Source organism: Copadichromis virginalis, linkage group LG6, assembly GCF_057382275.1.
Source record: "Copadichromis virginalis isolate Kocher_CV1m ecotype Utaka linkage group LG6, C_Virginalis_male_GT1.1, whole genome shotgun sequence".
Classification (NCBI taxonomy): domain Eukaryota; kingdom Metazoa; phylum Chordata; class Actinopteri; order Cichliformes; family Cichlidae; genus Copadichromis; species Copadichromis virginalis.
This window is the reverse complement of record NC_140623.1, coordinates 27,602,318-27,625,036: the sequence shown is the minus strand read 5'-3', so window position 1 is coordinate 27,625,036 and position 22,719 is coordinate 27,602,318. Positions and strand designations below refer to the sequence as shown.

The 22,719-nt window shown below is 40.0% G+C and overlaps 2 protein-coding genes across 3 annotated transcripts; one reads left to right on the top strand and one right to left on the bottom strand.

Moving 5' to 3' along the window:
- The first annotated feature begins 431 nt into the window (after nucleotides 1-431).
- Nucleotides 432-7,059, top strand: LOC146707974 (uncharacterized). Its single transcript, XM_085459636.1, has 11 exons — nucleotides 432-600; nucleotides 1,030-1,178; nucleotides 1,287-1,449; nucleotides 2,093-2,440; nucleotides 2,700-2,981; nucleotides 3,066-3,092; nucleotides 3,606-3,707; nucleotides 3,843-3,873; nucleotides 4,008-4,057; nucleotides 4,249-4,283; nucleotides 6,639-7,059. Exons 1-11 carry the CDS (start codon nucleotides 531-533, stop codon nucleotides 6,720-6,722), a joined length of 1,341 nt encoding a protein of 446 aa, XP_085315762.1. The 5' UTR covers nucleotides 432-530; the 3' UTR covers nucleotides 6,723-7,059.
- Nucleotides 7,060-14,323: 7,264 nt separating this feature from the next.
- Nucleotides 14,324-20,745, bottom strand: misp3 (MISP family member 3). 2 transcript variants are annotated; one of them, XM_085459634.1, is made up of 3 exons: nucleotides 18,299-20,745; nucleotides 16,404-16,477; nucleotides 14,324-14,926 (listed from the first exon to the last, which is right to left on the bottom strand). In XM_085459634.1, exons 1-3 carry the CDS (start codon nucleotides 20,682-20,684, stop codon nucleotides 14,828-14,830), a joined length of 2,559 nt encoding a protein of 852 aa, XP_085315760.1. In that variant the 5' UTR covers nucleotides 20,685-20,745; the 3' UTR covers nucleotides 14,324-14,827. The 2 variants fall into 2 exon arrangements, with proteins under 2 accessions (XP_085315760.1, XP_085315761.1); XM_085459635.1 differs by lacking the exon at nucleotides 16,404-16,477 and having other exon boundaries at nucleotides 14,832-14,926.
- Between the last annotated feature and the right edge of the window lie 1,974 nt (nucleotides 20,746-22,719).

Sequence of the window (22,719 nt, the reverse complement as noted above, 5' to 3'; positions counted from 1 at the left end):
ACTAAACAGGGATAAAAGTCCAGGGCCATCTGGTGGACAGATGGAAAACTCTGGTCCCAAAGTCCCTTCTGTTATACTTCTCTCACTGGCAGCAGTTTTAGGACTTTCAGCATCAGATTAGCAAAACACCTGTTTCTGTAATATCAGAAATAGAAACTCTGTGACACAGGAGCACCTTCACCGAAACCACAACCTTCATTTAGTACAGGTAGTAGCAGCTTTGTTCCCTTGACATCCTCGTCACATTCGATTTCTGAGGATTCAGTTTATGTACCTAGAGATATTTTCTTCTTAAGTTTGTGGTTTACTGCACTGCTGGCCAGCTGTTTCTTCCCATCACAACACACATGTGATCTGTGAAGTCTAAAAAAGGAAGTGTGTTTACTTCCCCCATTGCTTCTCAAGAGGATGTCATATGCATTAAGAAAACACAGAGCGGCCAAGTGAGAGAGAAAAAGAAGGAGCGAGAGAGATACACAGCCTATGTAGGTGTTTTCTTCACTTCAGTCGGTCTTGCTGATGCGTTAAGGATGCACTCAGTTAGTGGTGGACGATCATCCTGGGCATGTACTCTGTTACTGGTCTCTCTCCAACTTTGGGGTAAGTTTCACGCAGTAGATGTTTCTTAGTATAGTGTTTTTGTCAAATTTTGATTTGTTAAGATTAACAATCACTATGATATGTGCCTGGTAGAAGATCTGTTAAATGTCTGCTAGGAGTAAAAAGTAATCGATGTTTGATTTCCATTAAATTTTTAAGTTTTGACACACACAAAAATGTCTTTTCGAGCCTATAATTGTACCTAATATTTAGGCATCCTATCTATCTAGAGTTTCCTATCTAGAGTTTCACAACTGATTTTGGTTTAGCTGTAATCACAAGCTTGGTAAAAAGTGAATGTCGACACATCTTGTAATGACCGCTGTGTTTTCCCATGTGTGTTAAGAAACCTGTTGCTCCATTCGAAGACACATTTTTGAGATTTAGCTGATTCCTGCTAAATGTTATAACCTTACTGTTACTTTATAGGACGACTTTCTGCTTCCACGACCTCGGTCACTCTTCAGGCTCCTACCCTGGAGATCTATTCGAAGTCAAAGGACTCCGTGGTCCTGGTCTGCCGAGCCCCCGAGGGTTACACTGGGGTTTTGTTCATGCTTTACGAGAGGAGAAAAAAGGTAGTTTAATATGTTCTTTTTTCAAATGAATGCATATTTTTGGAGCGTGTTGAGTTCCTCCTGAGCTGCAGCGATTTTATTGCTTTCTTTTTGTTTTATTCTATTGAGGTGGATTCTCGGGATCTGCCCTCTCATGTTGGAGAAGTTCAGTTTACTATTAGGATACAAGAATGGGTCCCAGGCCAGAGTAAACTTTTCTGCTGTCTGTACAGGAGCCAGGAGGGTCACTACAGCGCATTCAGTCCATATTTGCAACTGGAGGACCAAAATGGTTTGTGTGTTTGATGGAAACTCTTATTTACAGCTCTGATTTTGACCTTCTTTTGCTTTAACAGAGACTTGGTTCTGATTTAAAAAGAAAAACACATCCTTCGCACACTTCATATTATATGAATTTATTTTTAATTAAAAAAAGGGAGAATTAAGATGACATGGGTCAATGAGTCGGATGTGGTCGAGGCTGTCGTTTTTCATTGTATTCAAAACGGAACAAATACGTTTTCTGTGTTAATCGGCTGGGTTAATCGGTAGTGATTCCACATGTGGTTTAAAACAATAAACACTCCCATCCGCTTCCACTCCAGCACAGCAAACACACTGCTGAATGCAGGTGCTCTCTGCGGTCTCTTATTGTCCTCCTCTCTGTGGGTGTGTATAGTGGTAGTTACATCCTGCTCTTCATAGAGAAACCACACACCCCCACACACGGAAACCCATGAAACACAATATCTACCGGCTTAAACTGTTGACAGTTACAAAAGGAAGTCTGACAAACCAGACCCTGGCCTATCTTCTTTTTCTTTTTTTGTTGTTGCAGCTTTTACTTTTATTGAGAGTCTAGAATTAATCTAGTAACAAAACATGGAGAGATAATGGCTTCCCCCTACTGTCTCCATTCCTTTTCTGTCATGTAGACACCTCCCTCCCACCTCCAGTCTTGTCTGTAGAGCCTTCCTCAGGTGAGGTCAAACGCGGGGACCTGCTGTCCTTCAGCTGCACAGTCCCGGCCCATCCACAGTCGCAGTCAAACAAACCGACAAGCTTCCTTTTGCTGAGGACCGCTAAACAAACAGGGACGGCATCTGTTATCCAGCAGCCCCGGGCTAGCCAGGTATCAAACTTCCAGCTGCAGCCGGGAGTCTTCACTGTGGGGCCAGTCAGGGGAGGAGAGGAGGGAGAGTACACCTGCCTCTATCAAATGACCAAAGAAAGCGGACTGGTTAATTCCACTGTGAGCAACATAGTTCCAATCACCATTACAGGTGAAGACGTATGACTTTTTGAAGCCTTTCTTCTGTGATGTTTTTTACATGTTAATGTGGTACTTGTAAATATTTTAGACCAAAAAATTGTATTTCAGGTAATGGATTCATTCCTTTAGGTAGAACATTAACACAAGAGGACTAAGACTTGTAAATATTGTTGCATCTATTCAATTTTTGTCATTTGTTTTCTGCCTAATTAGTAATCCAGTCATTTAATTATCTGAATACTATTTGCTCTTATTTCACGTGCTCCCAGACATCCTGCCGGCGCCCAATCTTCACCTTGAACAGCAGACAGATGTGTGGCATTTACTGTGCATAGGGTCTGCTGCATACCCCGGCGCTGTGTTCTCTCTCTACCTGGTGGATGGTGAATTTCCTGTTGCAACATTTCAGGCAAACATTTTCGCGCATCAAGCCACCTTCCCACTGCCTGTCCAGGACTCTCCAGTGGCTCTATACCAGTGCCAGTACAGTGTCCTACTGGGAGAGACATGGAGCAAGTCTGAGCACAGCAACCCTTTAACTGTAACCAAAGGTACGGACTTACACTTCTAATGGTATGTGAGTGGACTGACCTTTAGAGAAACTGCAGCTGATTCTCCCTTTTTTTATATTTAAGGGAATTCCCCACCACCAACATCAACAGGTAGGCTATTAGCATGCCTTTTTTGTTGTTGTTGTTCTCATACCTAAAAGTTCTGCAAGACTTCAACTGGTCTCCCTACCGGATCCTCACATAATAACACATTAGTCCACCTTAGAGTCACTTTTCAGTATGCAGAGCAGTCCATAAGAGCCCATAAACATGATGGTATTACCATAAAGGCCACATGACTGTGGTAACCAGGAAAATGTCTGCAAAGCTTGTTGCAGATGCGACAGGTTCTTTTGCGAAAGGATGTAATTTAATCTGAATCTGTTAAACTTAATTTATTACATTTATAATTTATTTATTTTTTTAGAATTTATCAAAATACAAAATGCATCTTTTTCAATAAACTAAAAACTACATTTTTTTTCTTCTTCACATTGGAATGGAGCTCTCCATTGCATTGGAAAATGATACTAGCACTTTAAATCAAATCTGTTGTAATACTTTACATTCTTCACAACTGGGTTTTTTAAGTATTTATTATTAATACTAGTTTGATGTTTGCAGATTCATTAAATCTGGACTGGCCTCTCGTTGTGGGCTCTTTGTCAGCTGCGGTGTTGATCCTCTGTTCTTTGGCAGTCGTGATCATAGTGGTGCACAGGAAAGGTATTTCACACAAAAGCTTCTGCTTTGTTATAAATACTCTGATGCTTCAAGCTATGTTTTCATGCTGATTTAATTGCCTTCGTTTGTGAAAGGCATTAATTTCTCTTTTCCTATTCATTTCACCCGCTTTTAAAGTGAAAGCAAGAGCAGAAGAAAGACAGAAAAGGTACTGGTTTTCTTAATCGGTCTAAAAATGAAGTTATAATGAGAAATACAAAAGAAAAAAGCTACTTCTTTGAAGACGGCAACATACAATGCCTTGGATATTGTTGTAATACATTTTTGTGTAATACATTTTAGGGAGGATACACAGTTCTGGTCTCAGGTTCATGCGAAGGATCATATAGTTGGTGAGAATTTCCCTTCAGAACCAAATTTCCCCTTCAGGATTTCAAGCTTATTCTGTTTTTATTCACGTCTCATTCATCCAAATTCTCACAGGCACAAAGCATTGCAGGAGTAATCAGCTTAATGAGACGAGTACTAATGACTGATTGATAATGTGACTAATGTGAGCTTGTTTATTATTCTTTTTCCTCAGACATTACACTCACACGTACAACCTTCCCTTCTGAGGTAAGTATTAACATCACCTAAACCTCCAGCTGCTAATATAAATTCTCAGGAGAGTCATCAAATGGAAAAAATATTTGCCCTTGTTCTTTCCTTTCTGTCAGAGGATTGTGAGCTAAACGATAAGGTTGTCTGGCTTTGTGTTAAACCGCTAGTCAAACCAACAGTTAGCCTCTGTCATGTCAAAAAGAAAGTTTTTACATGACTCTGCACTCCTGTGAAAAACCAACTGAACTCACTCAGTAACTCGTAGAACCAGGAAGAAATAACTTGAAGTAACTAGTTTCTATATTACTTCATCAGTCTCACACATTCCTCTGGGGGAATTTTGTTTCACTCTTTTTAACAATGCTCTTTCAGTATGGTTAGGTTTTTGTGCAGTTATTTATGAACAGCTCTTTTAAGGGCCTGGCACAATGTTTCACTTTGACTGGGCTACTTCAAAACCTCGAGTCTTTTCTTTTTCCACTACTTGTTGTTGGGATCATTGCCTTGTTACATGAACCATTTTCAGCCATATTTTGGCTGTCAGACAGATGGCCTCGCATTTAACTCTACAACACTTCAGTATACAGAAAGATTCATAGTTGACTCAATGACTCCAAGGTGTCCAGGTCCCATGGCTGCAAATACAAATATATGCAAATATACCCTACATCATTGTGGTTAACAGTCGGTATTAGGTGTGCGTTCTGATATTCTTGGTTTGGTTTTCGCCAAAAATGGTGCTGTCCATGGTCAGACATCTCCACTTTGGTCTCATTTGTTTTTTCAGATGCAACATAACAAATCTAAGCTGTGCAGCCATGCCATGAACCCTTCCAAACAAGTCATATGTGCCAATTGAGATCTGTAGAAAAGCTTTTGGTGGTCTGACCTTGGGGTGACTTTGCTGGGGCTTCCACTGCTGGGAACATTGTGTTAACATACTAGAATGCTCCACACAAAGTCAAAACTTCTGCTTTTATAGAGACAAGTTTTCACACCTATGAAGTTTGTTATAAATGTGAATTATCTGATACTTTAAATTGGATTTATTAACAAAAATAAAATACACTATACCATGTACTGCACAGTAAACCAATCCTTTAATCATGGTAGACTTTGCAATAGCAAAACTTCATGCTAACCTTCACAGGGACGTAGAAATAGGTCAGTTTAGACTCAGCTCTCTCTAATGCAGTTCTGCCTCTTTCTTTTGGAATTTCTGGTATTTCCAGGACTTTTTTGTTTCTGCTCTAGATTTACTCTGACAAACTATGGTAAACTTCAAGAATCTGGTCGCTTTAAACACACGCACACACACACACACACACACACACACACACACACACACACACACACACACACACACACACACTATAGCTAATCAACAACACCCCCTCCCAAGCATGCTGTCACCTCAAACCCACACCTACAGTATTCCTCATTAGCGCTGTTACACTGTGTTTGAGCATGTGTTTCATTAGCTGCAATCACTTCTCATCTGCTTCTTAAGCAGCAGTAGTTTAATCAGGATTCAGAAATGATTTTTTTTGTATTATATTTTGATTATGACTCATATTATTACACTCTGTTGCTGCACAACGAGACAGAGATGATCATTTCATGTTGGTCAGAATCCTCTGATGTGAAACTGTTTCATTAGCTAAGGAGCTATGAGTCTGGAGGAGGGGAGGCCTGAAAGACAGAAATGAAACACAGAACTGCAAAAACATAAGCAGCTTATCTGAAATATGGCTACGTTCCAAACTGTGAAAAAGGGAACTTTAATGTCATGGGATAGAACAAGGGACAAATGAGGAACAAGCAAGGAACGTAACTCCACCAAGGCTGAACATTTCCTTCCACACCATGAGTTTAGTCCTGGGATTTAGGAGTATAACTGACTAAAAATTATGAAATCTCTAATATAACAGCGTGATATGTGCTTGTGAAATATATGGCACAAAATTCACAATCTGGAAGTCTGATAAGTCAGTCACTTTGGTAAAATGTTCATGTAAATCTGTCCTTATTTTTCTTAAATTTTAAAATCAAATTTAGGAGAAAAGATCAATGATTGTAAGAAAACAACACAAATTTCACAGGATTCAACAAAGTGCCAGACCACATATGGTTTTTAAGAGGACTATATCTGGAGGAATGACTAATATAATATATTCCATTGTGAAACCACCTAAGGTGTTTGTTGTGCTGTTTTAGCCATCCTGACATGCTAAGTTGCTGGTAGCTATGAGCAAACATGAAAATATTTTTAGCAGTGAAAGCAGTAGATAGGATATGAACTATGCCACAGGAAATTACATCAAGCTTAGATCTTTAATAGGTTGTCTGTTGGTGTTTGTTTGTGCGCAGGACTGGGTCAGCAGGGACACCGAAGCGACATCCAGAGCCCCTCTCTGGAACCCTCTTTCAACATTCACAACACAGATCCATTAGAAATGTTTGCCGCCACCCCTCCCCCTCTTTCTCCGTGAGCGCGTGTGTGAGTGTGCCTGCGTGTGTGTGTGTTTATTATCATAGTTTATCGATGTAGCATCAGTTGAAGGTTACACAGCAAGACAGGAAAGGATATTTCCTCAGTTCCTATTTCAAATGCAGCAGTAATTGTACAATTAGACAGGATGTGATGCTTGTTTAATGTTTCTAATAACTGAGCCAGTCTAAATAGCGATTTTATTATTGCTGTTATGAGGCTTGTTTTCTTCTGGAAGCATTTTTGATTTTTTTTTTTAATGTTTGGTTGTAAATAATTGTAATAAAATAAGAGCAAAACTGAAAAGATTTAAATGTGTCTTTTATTATCATAATGATAATAATGATAAAAGAAACTGACAAATATCGTCTCACGACTGTTTCACAAGCTGCGATGTTTTTACGTTGAAAGTTTAGCCTTGATCTTGGAAAAAAGCCGCTGACAGAAAACTCTCACGTCAAGGTCTGTTTGGAAAGTGCTCTGGAGATTAGAATTATTATACAGGATCTTCACCATCAGATGGAGTTTAGTCTAAAACTCAAGCTCGTCATATGAGATTGTTTTGACAGATGCCATGTCTCATGTGTATCTGTGTCATCTTATAATAATCTTCCGTGTCCGACTGCACAGGCTTCACGTTTATTATAATTTACAGCATTTCATAGTGCATTTGACAGGCTTACAGTATATGCCAGCACAATATTTACTTTCTCAAAAAAGGTGTTTATTTGTGTAGAGCTTACCAAATCCTCAAAACTTTTCTAAGTAAAAAATTCAAGCAGGTTGCCTAATCTTGCAACCTTGGTTTGTTATATATCTGCATTTATAACCGGGTACAGGTCAGGACACGGACTAATGGTGTGTTGCATGTATTTATGATACATTGCATAATGAGTGTGAAGGAAAAGGCAACCAAAAAGTTAACTGATCTGCTGTAGTTTTGTTAGATGTTCTGTAGAGGGCACTGTTTCTGTAACTTTTCAATGTTTAAATCATCTTGCAGGACAACAGAACAACTGAAATTTGTCAAGCCGATCTCCTTTATGGTGACATAACAGGTCCCCGAACACGGGACCTGTTATGTGACCGGTTATGAGCCTGACATGCATGAAGCCAAGCGCTCATGTAACTCGAGAACTACAAGTCTTACTTTTATGGCATGTGACGATAGGACGAGGGCTATGATCATTATGAGCCCTCATATATATGTTTGAGAGTGAGCGTGCTGAGAGTAAGTAAAAGCAAGAAAGTAAAAGGCCTCAGGAGGGAGCTACACCTCTCACCTGTTTATGCAGGTTTTATGGTGGACAATAATTTGGCACAGACAAGCTGTCACCGTATCTCAGAAAGCGGTGAGAAGCCAACTCGGTCTTAGACCTTAGTTTTATTACATTTTTACCACAGCGTGCACAGAGCAGAGAATGTATCATTTCACTTCCCCTTCATGCACCCTGGGAAACACACATGAGAAGCGAGGATGGACTCAAAGGCTGAAAACGCTGTCTGTTTGTCCGGCTCATATTAATATCTGAGTCATACCTTACTCCCGTGTGGTCACAAGCAAGCGCGTGCATGTACAGCTTAGATATTCAGATCCAGACAACAGCATTGAGCAAATCTGTTCAAATGAGAGGCAGAATAACAATTCGTTGCCTCAGTGATGCCAGTTCAACATGGTCATGAACTTAAGTGGCACCTTAAATTGCCCACATGCCTCACCTTGTTACCATATGTAACACTGTGAATTATGAGTCAGGCTGATATGAAATGACATCCTGAATCTTGATACTGATGATATTTGTCCTTTCGGAGATGCTGGACCAAATATGAGGGAGCTTTAGGTTCATATTTTCATTTAATGTGATGCAATGCACTTGATATGTATTTGAGGTGTAAAGTAAGGTAAGCGGTGCATGATTACCTTCAACAGATTATTCCAAAACAATATGCTGCTGCTTCTGACATTTTCTGACTAATTTAGCTCAAGGCCAGTGATTGCCAGTTCACCCGTATCTTTCAGTGACTCATGGGAACACTCAAAAACACAACTTATTTAATGTTTTACAGTATGCTACAAGTCCAAAGGCAAATGTGAGTCGCTAAGCCTATATTCCACAACCTTTAAAAGTATTTTTAACTGACAGCACAGTGAACTTTATTAATAGATATTAATCAGTAACCCGTGAGTAATGAGCCTACTTGCTCATTCATTAGAAGACTATCTTATTTCAAGACTGAGATGTGTTTGCAGTGAACACACATTAAATAGGTCCACTCCTCCTCTCGGTAAACAGACGGAACGAAATCAAGTGGGTTTATGTAATATCAAGGTGTAAAATAAATGTTTATTCTCTGTGACTCAGCTATGCCATTTATCCCCTCCTCTCCCAAACATCAAAACAATGGAACACACCCACCCAAAGGCCCGCATGTAATGAAATCAAAAGAATAATTTCTGAAACCTCTGCGTTATCTATTCATGGTACACAAACGTATGACACATAGAGACTGTGCCTGGTGACTCCAGTATCTGTCATCAAACGCCCGCTATTGTGTTTGAATTGGGAATTGTATTAAACTGACTAATTGGTACACATGTGAGGTCCACACCCGGGTCATCGAGTTACACAAACCTGGCCAAAAATGTGTGGTGGGCCCACGCCAATACAGAATAGTCATAAATGTATTTTTCTCAAAAAAGTAACAGTTACGCCTTTGTTGAACTCTTTAAAGTGTTTATTAAGTATGCTTTAAAGTGGTCAATGATTGGATAATGAAGTAGCCTGAGCTTTTCCAAAGTGTAGTGGTTTACACATTGCCTAACAGGAAAAGTAGCTCTTCTTTCCCTCAATCTGCTCATGTTCACAGCCTCAAGTGTTTAAACAATTATTCACGTGCAAGTAGACCTTAGAGAGCTTTTCTCTTAAAAAGCAGCATTTTGGGATCCACTTAGAAATGGAATAAACAAAGAGAGAAATACTCCTCGGATATTTATTCCTACAGTTGTGAAGGGCAGAAGGACTTCCACTGATGAGGGCAGGCTGGCCTCTTCATTTCACTCCAACCAGAGTCATTACTTAGCAGCTCTTGCTCAAACCAAAGTCTCAGGTGATGTTCACAGTGACTGTGAGCTGCTGCTAAAGTGTTCAGCACCTTTAAAGTAAACTGGAAATTTGCATCCTGATTTTTTTTTAAAATGGCAATTTCCACAAAAGCTTTCATTTTTTCTAGTTTGGAAATCTGATTTTTGTTTGTTTCATTCATTTTGGTTACACTCTACCAGTCACGGCTGAGTTTGGGAGAAACTATTCAGCTCGGGAGTGCAGGGGAGAAAGAGGCAGATGAAATACAAACAACTGTACCCATGATATAATTTTCTTATGATAAAGAAATATATCTATGTTTTTAAAAAATAATAATATATGATTTCAAGATCTCAAGTTTAAGAGAATTTGCTTATTGAGTGGGCCCAAACTGTGCATGGACCCATGCCCACTGGATAATCCTACCCAGGTAAATTCATGTTTTCCATGACTACAGCCACAGGGGCTGTTAAGAAAAGACGAGGCAAAGGTGGAATCTATTATTGTTATTGTCAGTACAATTACAAATTTTACTTTGATCTTAAGGGCAGTTTGATTGAAAACCCATTTGGTGATCCTTGTGTGCATGTTTGATTAAATCCACGGCTTCTATTAAAGGCCTTGCTGTGGCATGAGCGTATGGGTCATTTGGCTGGATGAGCTAATAAAGAACTAAATACATAGATTTGCTTTAAAACAGCTGGAATATTGTTGTTGCTAGTCTAGACCAGAGATGGGCAGTAACGCGTTACTTGTAACGCGTTACTGTAATCTGATTACTTTTTCAAGTAACGAGTAAAGTAAGGGATTACTATTGCAAAATCGGTAATTAGATTACCGTTACTTTCCCGTAGGAACGCTGCGTTACTGCGTTACTAAAACCGTGATTTTTTTGCGAGAATGTCTCATGACAGTGACGTAAGCAAGTGCGACGTTGGTGACAGCAGCTGTGTGCAGATCAACAATGGATAATATATCGAGTGCGGGAGAGAGTATGAGCGTGCAGCGTTTAAAGTGTGGAAGTACTGACCTTACTTTGAGTTTGATTCCATAAAAAGTGACAAAAACATTAGCGTCCATCGTGCGTGGGAAGAAAACTTCTTTTTACAGCGAAAAAAACCCCTAAACTTCCGAGCAAGCACCGAGTAGCTACGACGTGATGGGAAACTCACAGAGACACTCGCGCGGATTCTTCAACTGACCGCAGCACACCTACACCAGGGTAACCCTCCGCCTACCCTGCTCCTGCTTTACAGGTGAAAATAGAGCAAAAGGACCGCTGAGTCTATCACCTCTTCAGGTTGTAAATCGTGTTTTTAAAAAGTAACTAAGTAACTAAGTAACTAAGTAATTAATTACTTTTGAAAATAAGTAATCAGTAAAGTAACGGGATTACTTTTTGGGGGGAGTAATCAGTAATTAGTTACTGATTACTTTTTTCAAGTAACTTGACCAACACTGGTCTAGACTAAGTTCACTCCATGTAGTATTGGCTGGGTTTATTTCTAACAGTTCTATAAGGTAATCGCATTTTGTGTGAAAACTTGACATAGTCTAAAACTATGAATGGCAAAATGTAAAAACTTTTGTTTAAAGGGCATAAAGCAGCAAATTCTTACAAGGTAAATAGCTCATAATGCCCTTCATGTCTTCTTATACTTTTGTCCTCTTGACAAAGAGTTATTACAAGAGCAGTGACTAATCCTCTAAACATGGACAGTCTCACACAATGCTGCCACGATGACTTTGTGCCAAGAGGACTTTGGAAGCCAGAGATAACGAAATATCATGGAAATGACTTGATAATGAGCTTGTGATACATGGGTATGCAGCACAACTTCGAAAAAGTCAGATTACATATCAGAATGACTGATAAAATGTAAAATGAAACTTGCCTGGCCGGCTTTGACGCTTTCACATAACATAGAGAGAAACATCTTTGATGGTTTACTTTTTATTCTGAGGTAGCAAAGCAAACTGTGTTTTACAAATCTAATTATAGTGTTGATCTTTGATCTTGTAGGAGGTTTTCTCCTCAGTTCAATACCATAGCCTTTGGTGATACGCCAGAACAGCTTGGCAACATGGCAAAACAAGGAAAGTTGCCAAAGCAATGCAAGGTTTTATTTGTGGAGTGCCTTCCGTACACCAAGGCAGAATGAGCATACTGCAAAAAAAGAATTAATTAACACACATTAATTCAAATATATGTTTATAAAGCCTAAAACCTGTAAGGACAAGAAATGGTAAAGAGGCCAAAATTAAAAATAAATAAGATTTATAATGATAAGAAAAACTAGAATAAAGTATACAGGTGAAATAATTATACTTAAAAAAATAACATATAGAAGAGTGAAAGAAAGATTTATAATAAAGAAAGTTTGATCACTCAATTTAAAACAAGAAAAGCACTTTAAAGAACGAAAACAACACATAGATTAAAATAATAAGTAATATTAATGGCTATATATCACCATCCAGATTGAAAAATATTTTTTTAATGTTATGATTTAATAATGTACAGATGATTGAGACATTTCAAAGAACATCAGGTAGTTTCTTCCAGCGTTGTGCAGCACAGTGAGAAGTTGAACTTATTAATAATTTTGAGCACTTTAGTTCCCGTGGCTCCGCCATAATAATGTGCCCGCAATGTCACTGGGCTGCGTCCAGTCAGAATGAGGTGATAAATTATTTAAAGGAGACTGGAAGGTCACTAAAGCATGATCTCAGCTCATCTACACTCATCTACACCCACAGGAAGGTCCACCAGGGCAGTCGTGCTGCTTAATTCAAGAAAAGATCTTCCAAACCCAGAAGTTCTTTGGCATTTATGAGGCATGTCGGGTTAAGAAGATGAACGCAGTAGAATAGATGAGCAGTACAGAGGGTAACGTTCACAGATTTTTAAAATTGTATTTCACAGATTTAAACATGCAAAGAATAATGAGGGTAATGTGGGAAAGAAAATGGCCTTTTAAATGAACGGAAAATGCCAAGCATTCCTATAAGACAGGTAAATTCTTAAAACAGCAGCTAACCGTGACACTTTACCAGTTAATCCCTTTAATTTGAACAAGTTTTGTATGAACTACAGACTAATTTGCATGCGCATGTAGAACAATGAACACCTGTATTTGAACATTATTTGAGTATTTTTCTTTCCACTGTCCTCTCATCAGTGAATGACTTTTATGTCATAATTCAGCTCACAAACTCACAACTTTCTACTTTTTATAAACATGCTTTTTTTTGCCCTTAAATTCAGCTTCCAGTACTTATTCATGAATAGTAACAAGAAAAATTATATGTGAGTGAGATATTTGGTGCAATAAAATAGATTGCTGGAGGAATGTCGTAGATGTTTTTACCTGTGGCCTAAGGGACATTTTGGCCTTAAAATTTCTGATGTCTGGACTTACATCTGTGTAGTACGTGCTCTGTTTGATGTATTCCTGAGTGTTTAAAGGCTCATTAAGGGCTCAGCATACCTTAATAACTCAGTGTTGAGGTTTGTTAGTGCCAAATATTTGCTTTTGTAAACTGAATGACTTTTATCCTATGTAAATAGTGAACAAATAGCACCAAGGTTGGCGCTGTGTACCTGTATTGACAATAACTGTGAGATTTGACAGCTGGGATTCAGACCCAGGCTACACCTCCCTTCACTTGTATCTTCAGTGCCATAAGATGATAAAGGACAATTACAATAATATCATTAAAGTCAAACCTGGACACAATAATCACAAAATGACACTCTGATATTACAACAGCCCATTCAAAACACAACATAGTGTTGAAATTAGAAGTCTGTTGGTTTGCAAGCACTGTTGTCTGGGTAGACTTATTGTTTCAGTCCACCTCTGACTCAGATCACTGGTCTATGCACACTACATTTTTTAGTTAGCAATTTACTAGGAACCCCTTGGGTATGTAATCAAATACTATAAACCTGTAGCAAATTATCACTGAGAGGTGCTAATTTATATCGCTTGCATATTTTCAATCAAGGATTCAATTAAAAAAGATGAAAAGGAAATTAAAATCAATCACATAAAAACAGAAAACTTGAGCACATTAAAACCAAGGAGGTACAACTTGTACAAAATATGAAATCTAAATTCAGAATAGCAGTTTGCACTCTTTGGTTACATAATATTTTATCAGTACTTTGAACTCGTCAAGGGTCGAGAGAATGATTAAGCTCCAGTGTTCTGAAGGGTATTGGATAACCATGGTAGAACTGGAAAATTCTGTTCTCAGCAAAAAAATCCCAGTAAATCCTGAGTTCCCAGTAGAGTGGCCATGTAGATTAGCTCAAGATTGGTCATTGCAAATATATTGCTGAAGTAATTATTTTATAATGCAATCAAATATCACTGGTCTCTAACTGCAATCTTCAAAATGGCCAAAGAGTTCAATAAAAAAACCCAACAGCATTCTGACAGAGTCAATAAAAAGTCAGGAGACAGAGCTAGGCAAAGATAGGGTTTATTACATGGCTGTTGTATCAGATTGCATAAGGTGTTTACATGTGTAATAAACTAAATTATTTCCTCTATGTAGATATTGTTAAGCACATAAGACTCTTGATGACACATTGTTTTTTCAAAACATAAGAAATCCACAGATGAAGGAGTTCCTGATTGTTTGAAAATCTCCTAAATTCTTCTTTTCTCCTACATATTATTTTTATTTTTATTGTCTTTTTACATTCATTAGTCTTAAGGGTTTTCAGCACCTGAAGCAGGCCATGAGCTTATCTACTTATAGGTGCCCCACGTTCTCCATTCACATTGCTTCTTTGCTGAAGGACTCTTCAGGGTTTTTTTTAGTCCACCACAAATCATGTTCCTTGCTCCCAATACTCCCGACCCCTTTTCTAGCCTCAATCCCTGACCTCTTTCTCACTCCACGTTCCCTCCTTCTTCCTCTTCATCGTTGTTCCTTATTCCCATCTGCAGGTCTCTGTAAAAAGACCTTTCTCAGTCCAAATCCTTGTTGTTGTGTCCATTGATCAGACCTGATTCCCAGCGCAGCACTAGAGGAGACTTCTGTCTAGGGGTACGAGGACTCTGGGGGAGCTGAATGAAAAGGAGAACAAAAAGTGAACAGGAGTAAGTGGTGATTGCATGGTAAAAGAAGAGGCAGGCAGTAAGTTGGAAGAGTAGGAGCAGAAAAAGAAAGAGAATTCAAAAGTATGTTGGAGTGGGAGACCAAACCAAAAAGCCAACACGGAGGGAGCGAAAAGAAAGGAAAGGGATGAATTTGCTTCCTCTTGAGGACATATCTTTGGATGAGCATCATTAGCTCTGTAAGTCAAAGGAAGGTTAATGCGACTGTGATCCAAGGCCATGTTCTGTATGACTAAGTCAACAAGTGAGGCCAATTTGCCCTGCAATCCTTCATGTATCTCTGAACTTTAATCAGGAACTAGGTCTGTGCACAGATAATCAACCAGCAGAGAGAGAAAGAGAGGGAAGGTCTATGAGGAAGTGAGAGGAAAGAGGGCAAAACGCTGCTAATGTCAGACTGAACCATGCAGCTAAACCCCAGCACATCAATGCCAAACTGAATTAAACAGCTCAAGCCACGAAGCAGCACTCCGCTTTAATCAGAGATACCAGAGTATCAAAGAGATGCAAGACCCACAAGGAAGGTAACACAAATCAGTGGGATTGTCAATTGACTTTCCTCTTTGCCTGCTATTGACTGCTCAAGTGTGCGCACATACACACACTCTACAGACACGTTCCTTCCCTCTCTCTCTTGCTCTCTCTCAGTCTCAGGGCTGTTTGCCTTCATCCCTTATCTATAAAGATAAGAGCCTCACTGTGTGTTCAGCATGTTATCAGATATTTGCGTCCCATATTTGGTGCAAAAGAGATGCTGACATCCTCCCACAAGACTTTCTCCATTTGACACATTACAGTCCAGAGCAGTTTTAAACAGACAGATGCGTGACAAATTAAAGGAAAATGGGGAAAAGGGGAAGCTGTTAAACTGTGGGAGGAATTTTGCTGGATTTATTTGACTCCACTTAGCCTCTCTGATGGAAATGATCACAGCTAATCAATAAAAAGTTGTTTTAAGATATCTTAATTTATTTCCTGATTGGACGTGGTGTAGCTGAGACCTTTAGAACATTTTATGACTTTAATTCTTGTGCAATAAATTCCAAAACCCATTGACTCTGGTCTCGTGGCACTTGGTTGACCAGCATCGTACAAGAACACTCTATGTTGGATCTTCCTTTAATTCACCTGCCTGAAAGCTCATCTTAATGCGACATTGCAAGTCAAATGTAGAGCTAACAAAGCATCATTATTTTGGAACCTGATATCTTCTTGTCTGCATTCCAGGGAGACTCAGGATGGCGATTTGCCTACATTTTCATGTCCTATGCCAAGTGTACTAGACGGGTGAGGTTGGCACGTTAAAATTCAGAGTCGAAAGTACTTAATAAAACTCACTGCGAAGTTTTATTAAGTACCAGATGGTAAAATTTATACAAACTCTAAAAATCAATAGTGTGACGGATGAGCTGTAACACTGACACACCTCTAGCCGGTTAATCTTCTCGTCTTCAGCCTGGACCGGGGGCCACACAAATGACTTGCTGACTGACAGGCGTGCTGGAAGAGAAGAGAAAAGCAGATGAAGAAAGAACAGCAGTGAGGGAGAAGTGCCCCTGTGATGTTGTTTGAGCACCACAGTGTGAACACTGAATCAAATTAAGATTGAACATCGTGAGGCAGCAGAGAGAAATGAGAAGAGACAGAGGATTGCAGAGGGAACAGACGGAAAGAAATCTGTTCATGAACGTGGAGAAACAGAAACTAAAAGCAGGCAGCGGTAATTAAGAAACAGAAGGGCAATAAAGCCTGATGTGTAAAGCAATATGCAGCTGCACTTTGCACGACCTTCAGTTACCGTCCGGCGTGCTTTGTGGACACACCCTGGTCAGTTTATGTCACTCATTGTTAAACCAACAATGTTTTAAGTCATTCATTCTGACGTAATCACAAATCAGCCTTCATGGCAACACAACACAGACAAAAAAACACACTGAAACATACTGTAGAGCAACGCCTCCCAGTCTTTTTTTTCTGATGTATCACAGCCAAGCACTCTTTCAAAATGCCCTTCAAAATCATGTATATTGTAATTTGAATTATTAAGCACTGTTTTTATAAATCTCTACTTGTGTTATTCATATTTTTATTCTTGGACTCTACTGGAGTAGCTTTGCGTCATTCACAGTTCAAAATAATCCTTATTCTCTATCTTAATCTTTGCCCCAACAGAAGGTTTGAGCCTTCTGTTAGCATGGCGATGCTCACTGCCAGGGCTGGTTTTGAAATGACCATATAACAGTATCCTGTTTTTAACATCATGCAGAGCTGGAGAAGGAAAAAACAGAAGTTTGAAATCAAGCGTTCAGAGGAGCCTGAAATTTTGGCTCAGGTGGAAAAGCTTTAAGCTAACCTTAGCTTTCATCTTAGCTAAAGCTATAAGCTAACGTTACTAACTCAAACTATGTTTAATATGAATATCCACCCATCTAATAGTATAGATGTACGTTACAGACATATATATAGCTCAAAACTAAACTCTCTACCGAAACCCATATCTTTAAAAATAATATATAAATATCTATAAATATATAAATATATGTTTCATCTTTATTGTAACTGTATTGATTTCAGCTATTTATCTTTGGCTAAATTGGCTATTTAGCAGTTGTTTTTCTCCCTTTATTTAAGGTCACTAACTTATTATTTAAACTATTTAGCCCATTTTCTTACTTGACTATTTAAACCAAGCATATAAAGATCCCTGGATTGCTGACACAATAGCAAGTACCCCACCTGGAAATCACTACTGTATAATACAGGCAAACAAAATTTCCCAGAGATACACTATAGGCAGCAATAGTCTACACACACGCACACACATGCACAAACTCTGTATCAGATTATATCCACTTTTTGAATGCTGATTTCGGACTTAATTCCCAGATTGGACTCTTTCAGCCAGCTCCTTTCTTCCCTGACACAATAGCGTTGAAATATGAGCCAGGTTTTTCCCTGCCTCAGCTTTTCACAATTAATATGACAGGTTAGGTGCTACATTTTTTGTTGAGTTACAGAATTTTATTTTCTGGCCGGCCAGCTTATGGGCTCCGGTGCAAAGTTATTGCTCATAATAGCTAACAGTAGATTCAAAAGCTGTTTTGAGGTTTTCCACTGACCATAAGGAAAATGAAATAATGTGCTCACTGAGCTGTTTCAGGGGGTTTTCATCATCTAGCCACGGATATAAAAATGACACACACACCCACGCTCAACCAGTCATACACACACACCAGCCTATGTGAGCAGGCGAGCACAAACAGAATCAATTACACCCTTACACACATGCTCACCCAGAGACCAACACAGGCCTACACTAACCTGCTGAGGGTCCAGTTTCTCCTTTGGATGATGACCCAGGTGCGTCAGCAACGGACAGTCCGTTTAATGACAGCACAGGACTCTTTAACTCCATGCTGACTGGCCTTCCTCCCTCTCTTTCTCCCCCTCCTTGTCCTTGTGTACCACCAACACCACCACTGCCCCCATACAGACTAATCCTCTGCTTGCGAAGCTCCTTCTCCCTCTTCTGGGCCTCCTGGATATCCTCCTTCACTTTCACTAAATTATTTGAAGAGCGCAGCTTGAAAAAGGGGTTCTCCTTGGGTACTAAATCCTCCACCTCCTCCTTTTCTTGTCTTTTTTCTGTTACTTTTTCATTCCCTCCTTTCTGTGACAATAAGATGTAAGGACTTCCAGAGTCGACAACAGTAATACCCTCTGATTTGTCTTGGTGTTTCTTCGGTGTTGTGTTCTTCAGGTTGTTCTCTAAGATTATGACTTGTCGACTTGTCCCCTGTGAGATACCCGGTCCTTGAAGAGTGTTTTTGGTTACACTCCGTCCTATGGGAGAGTTTGGGGTCTGTGTCGGGCTAAGAAGATCCAAACTGTGTCTCTTCTCGACACGTGTGTCTTCTGTGGTGGACACCTGTGATGAGATGTCTTCCTGCTTCTTGGGAGTTGAACCATTGCTGACAGAAGAAACCGATGGGGCCCTGCGACTGGTTGAGGCTGTAAAAGTTGAGTCACTGGGTGTCTGAAAGGTCTCATAGATCTGTTTCTTCTCCCTTATTTGTCGAACTGTGCCTTTATCATAAAAACCTGGAATTTTCCCAAGCTTGACCAGATCCTGCTCCCTCTGGGTCTCCGTTTGAATCTCATACAGCATCTTTTTGCCAGCAAACTCTCTATCTTTGTCCTGACACCACTCAGTCTTCGCAGCTACTGAATTGGAAAGAACAGTTTTTCTTAAGGGAACCTCTACATACTCTGGAGTGATGCGTAGATTTGGAAGCCCTCTGGATCTTCTCAGGCTATGTTCCCGCTCTATAGCCCTTCGGATCTCCCTCTCAATGGGAGTCTCTCTGGATACAGTTGATGGAAAGCTCTCCAAAGTGTTGGACGGGGAGAAATCAGCTGATACGCCACTGTCACTCTGGCTATCGTCACATGAGTCATTCTCCATCCTGGTGTGGTTGCTGTGCTTCAGAGACACACCACAGCTATATTTTTCTATCTCCGGCTCTTGTATTTGGACTGTTTGTGAATATCTCAACAGTCCCCCGCTGTGTTGCTGCCCAGCTGGCTTGTTCCTTTCAAGTCCGCTCTCTTTCTGCCCTTCCTCCCCACCTGTTTGCTCATTTTCTCCCTCTGTTCTTTCCCCCGCCCTGCTGTGCCTTTCTCTCACAGCAACAACGCAAGCAAAGCCTGTAGCAGAAGCAGCCCCACCTGGATTGGACGGCTCCATGGCAACGGTCGACAAAGGTGGAGATCCCTGGCCAGGCACCTGTTGTCCTGCTTCCTGGTTTACACCTCTGAGGGCAGGTTCACGTTGGTTCTTTAACAACAGCCCCTCCTGGTGTTTATCTGAGGGTTTTGCATGCAAAGCTGAGTCTGTCTCTTGATTAGTGGAAGCTAAATATAAAGGTTGGAAAGACTTGCTGTTGATATTTAATGTGTTCAGTTCCATAATAGCAATGCCCACTTCCTCTTCTTCCTCACTTTCATCTGCAAAAGGAGGGGAACTCACAGTATGCGCGTCATCTGTAATGTTAATGTCAGAGCAAGAAGGGTGAGCAGGTCGTAACACATTATTTTCCACTATACCAGTACTTATTACATCTGTTACAGATGGTTTATATGTCTTCTGATCAGCTGGTTCAGTCATCTGAGATGCCTTTAACCATTCTCGACTATTCTGGCTATCTAAAGAAGTAATGTCTTCTGTTGGGTCTGAAATGACATCAACATCACTGATACACTCTGCCACCTCACCCTCAGGGCTGGAAAAGCCCTCTTTGTCACGGTGTACTCCTGCTGATAAGGCACCCAAGGAAAGTGTAGGCAGGAAAACTTCCTCGCATAACTCAACTTCAGGTTCCTCTTGAGTCTTTAGTCCTCCTGATAGGTTTTTAGGAACTTGCTCTGATCCCATCACTGCTTCCTCTGTCTCCCTTATTCTCGCAGCTCCTTCATTTTCCATTTTAGTCGCATCAGCTGTTTTGATTTTTGAGATAGTCTCTTTCTCCCGCTGAGTATTGACCTGAGCATCAGGCTCCAGGGTGTCTATATCCTCCTCGGGTTCTGCCTTGGGTGCCTTTAAGCCTTTCAGAGGGAAGTTGTCACCCCTCGCCCAAGACTCATTGACCGACTCGTCAAGTAAGTTGACAGGGCACTGCTCCTGCCAGGCCGTGGGTCTTGTTGCCATGGTGACAGGTCTGCTGATGTAGAAGTGTTTGGAGCAGTCAGGTTGTTTGGCCTCCAGCCAGTCAGTCTGAATGAAAGCAAAAGAGCACAGATGGAGGAGAGGGGAATGGCAGAGTGATTGACATTGTTTAGCATTGTTTATTTTATACACTAATATTTTAGAGCATTTCAAACAACTCATTCATATTACTGCTGCAATGAATCATTGTGTTTTCACTGTGCGAAACGCTGAGGGCTATACTGACATGTTTTCATTTGTATTTTCATAACTCTTTCTCATCTCTGTTGAAATACTACAGCGAACAGACAAGAAAGAACATTTTTAAATAATTGTTAAGAGGGAAAAAAACATGTTAGGACACTTGGCATTTGCATAGCAGGATTTGTTGTTTTTAAAAGATAATGTCAGCTTCTGTTTCCCTTTCAGCTATCAGAGGTTTTAAAAAATAATGGTATAAAGGTTTTTTAAAAAAAATAAATATATGTTCATTATTATGCAAGTGAGAAACAAATGAAAGAAAAAATGGAATATACTTGAAGTGATGACATCTAAAAACAGGCCATACGAGTATGAAAATGAGGATGAATCAGACGACGCTGCAGTCCTCAGAACTCATTGCACTCATCTGTATGGGCTCAAATTGTGGTCATAAATATTTTGTACTTGTAAATCAGTTTTGTACTTGTAAATCAGGATTTGAATGTGTAAAAAGAATTTGTGTGTGGACTTAGCCAAAAAACTATGTGAGAAAGTCTGCACTCAAGTTTCAAGTTACAAGTACGAATTTTGACTCTATTTTTCTTCCTTTCATCTGATTGGCCAATGTCATGTCAATCACAAATTTACCTATCCAATCAAAGAACAGATGGGTTTTGCTGTGGAGGGGTGCTTTTTTTTTTATTGTATGAATCCAGACATCTGAGCAAAGATCACTAAAACTGTTCTGGGGCGCATGGCGGACTAGTATCTCTTTTAATTTGTTACTGTCTTCTGTATATGCTTAAATAACTGTGTTGGATTAGAGCACTGCAAATCCAGTTAAAGTGTACTGCATTCCTTTTCTCTCTCTTTAACGGCAGCTTTAGTGCGCTTATGTTATTATATGACACGCAGGGTGTTTATAAAGCTGTGCCTGACTTTGGCTGTAAGGTGGCAACTACTCTGTGCAGAGCCTAACTAAAGTTTTCTGCTGAGCACACCTTTTCTTTAATCAGCTTACAGGCTGGGAAATGGCTCAGTAACACACACACACACACACACACACACACACACACACACACACACACACACACACACACACACACACACACACACACACACATGCAGACAATAGGATTGTCTGCGGGATATACTGACTAAAGTGGAGTCCAACTCATCCAATATCTCTTTTTCTTTAATACACACTCCTGTATTTCAAGCTTGCCCTGAATCTGTATTATTGCTTTTTCTTTCTTTCTTTCTTTCTTTCTTTCTTTCTTTCTTTCTTTCTTTCTTTCTTTCTTTCTTTCTTTCTTTCTTTCTTTCTTTCTTTCTTTCTTTCTTTCTTTCTCTCTCTCTCTCTCTCTCTCTCTCTCTCTCTCTCTCTCACACACACACACACACACACACACACTGTCATCTCTTGTTCAGCTTGCGTTCTGAAAAACTCCCTTTCCCATCACTATTATCACTTCCAAGCCATTCTGACTAGGCTGGACTCCAACTGTGACTGATCATTAGGGGAATGTAGACCACAGCACTGGGGATCAAGGGTCTTTGATGAACTGGGACGGACGGACAAATGAGGTACACCCCCTTCGTGTACAGATTATAAGGAGTGACAGCATGAGGACACGGTGGGAAGAATGGGGATCGCTGTGGCATACTGGCTGAACATGTGGATGCAACAGCAGAACAATGTAGCCTAGTGCGGGTAAATTAGTATGAGATCAGGGAGAGGAAACAGTGAGATATGAGAGATAAGACAGAAACTGGTTTGGGAAGCCAATCTCCAGCTGCGTTTGATGTATCTGGGCTAACATTATTATCAGCTTCC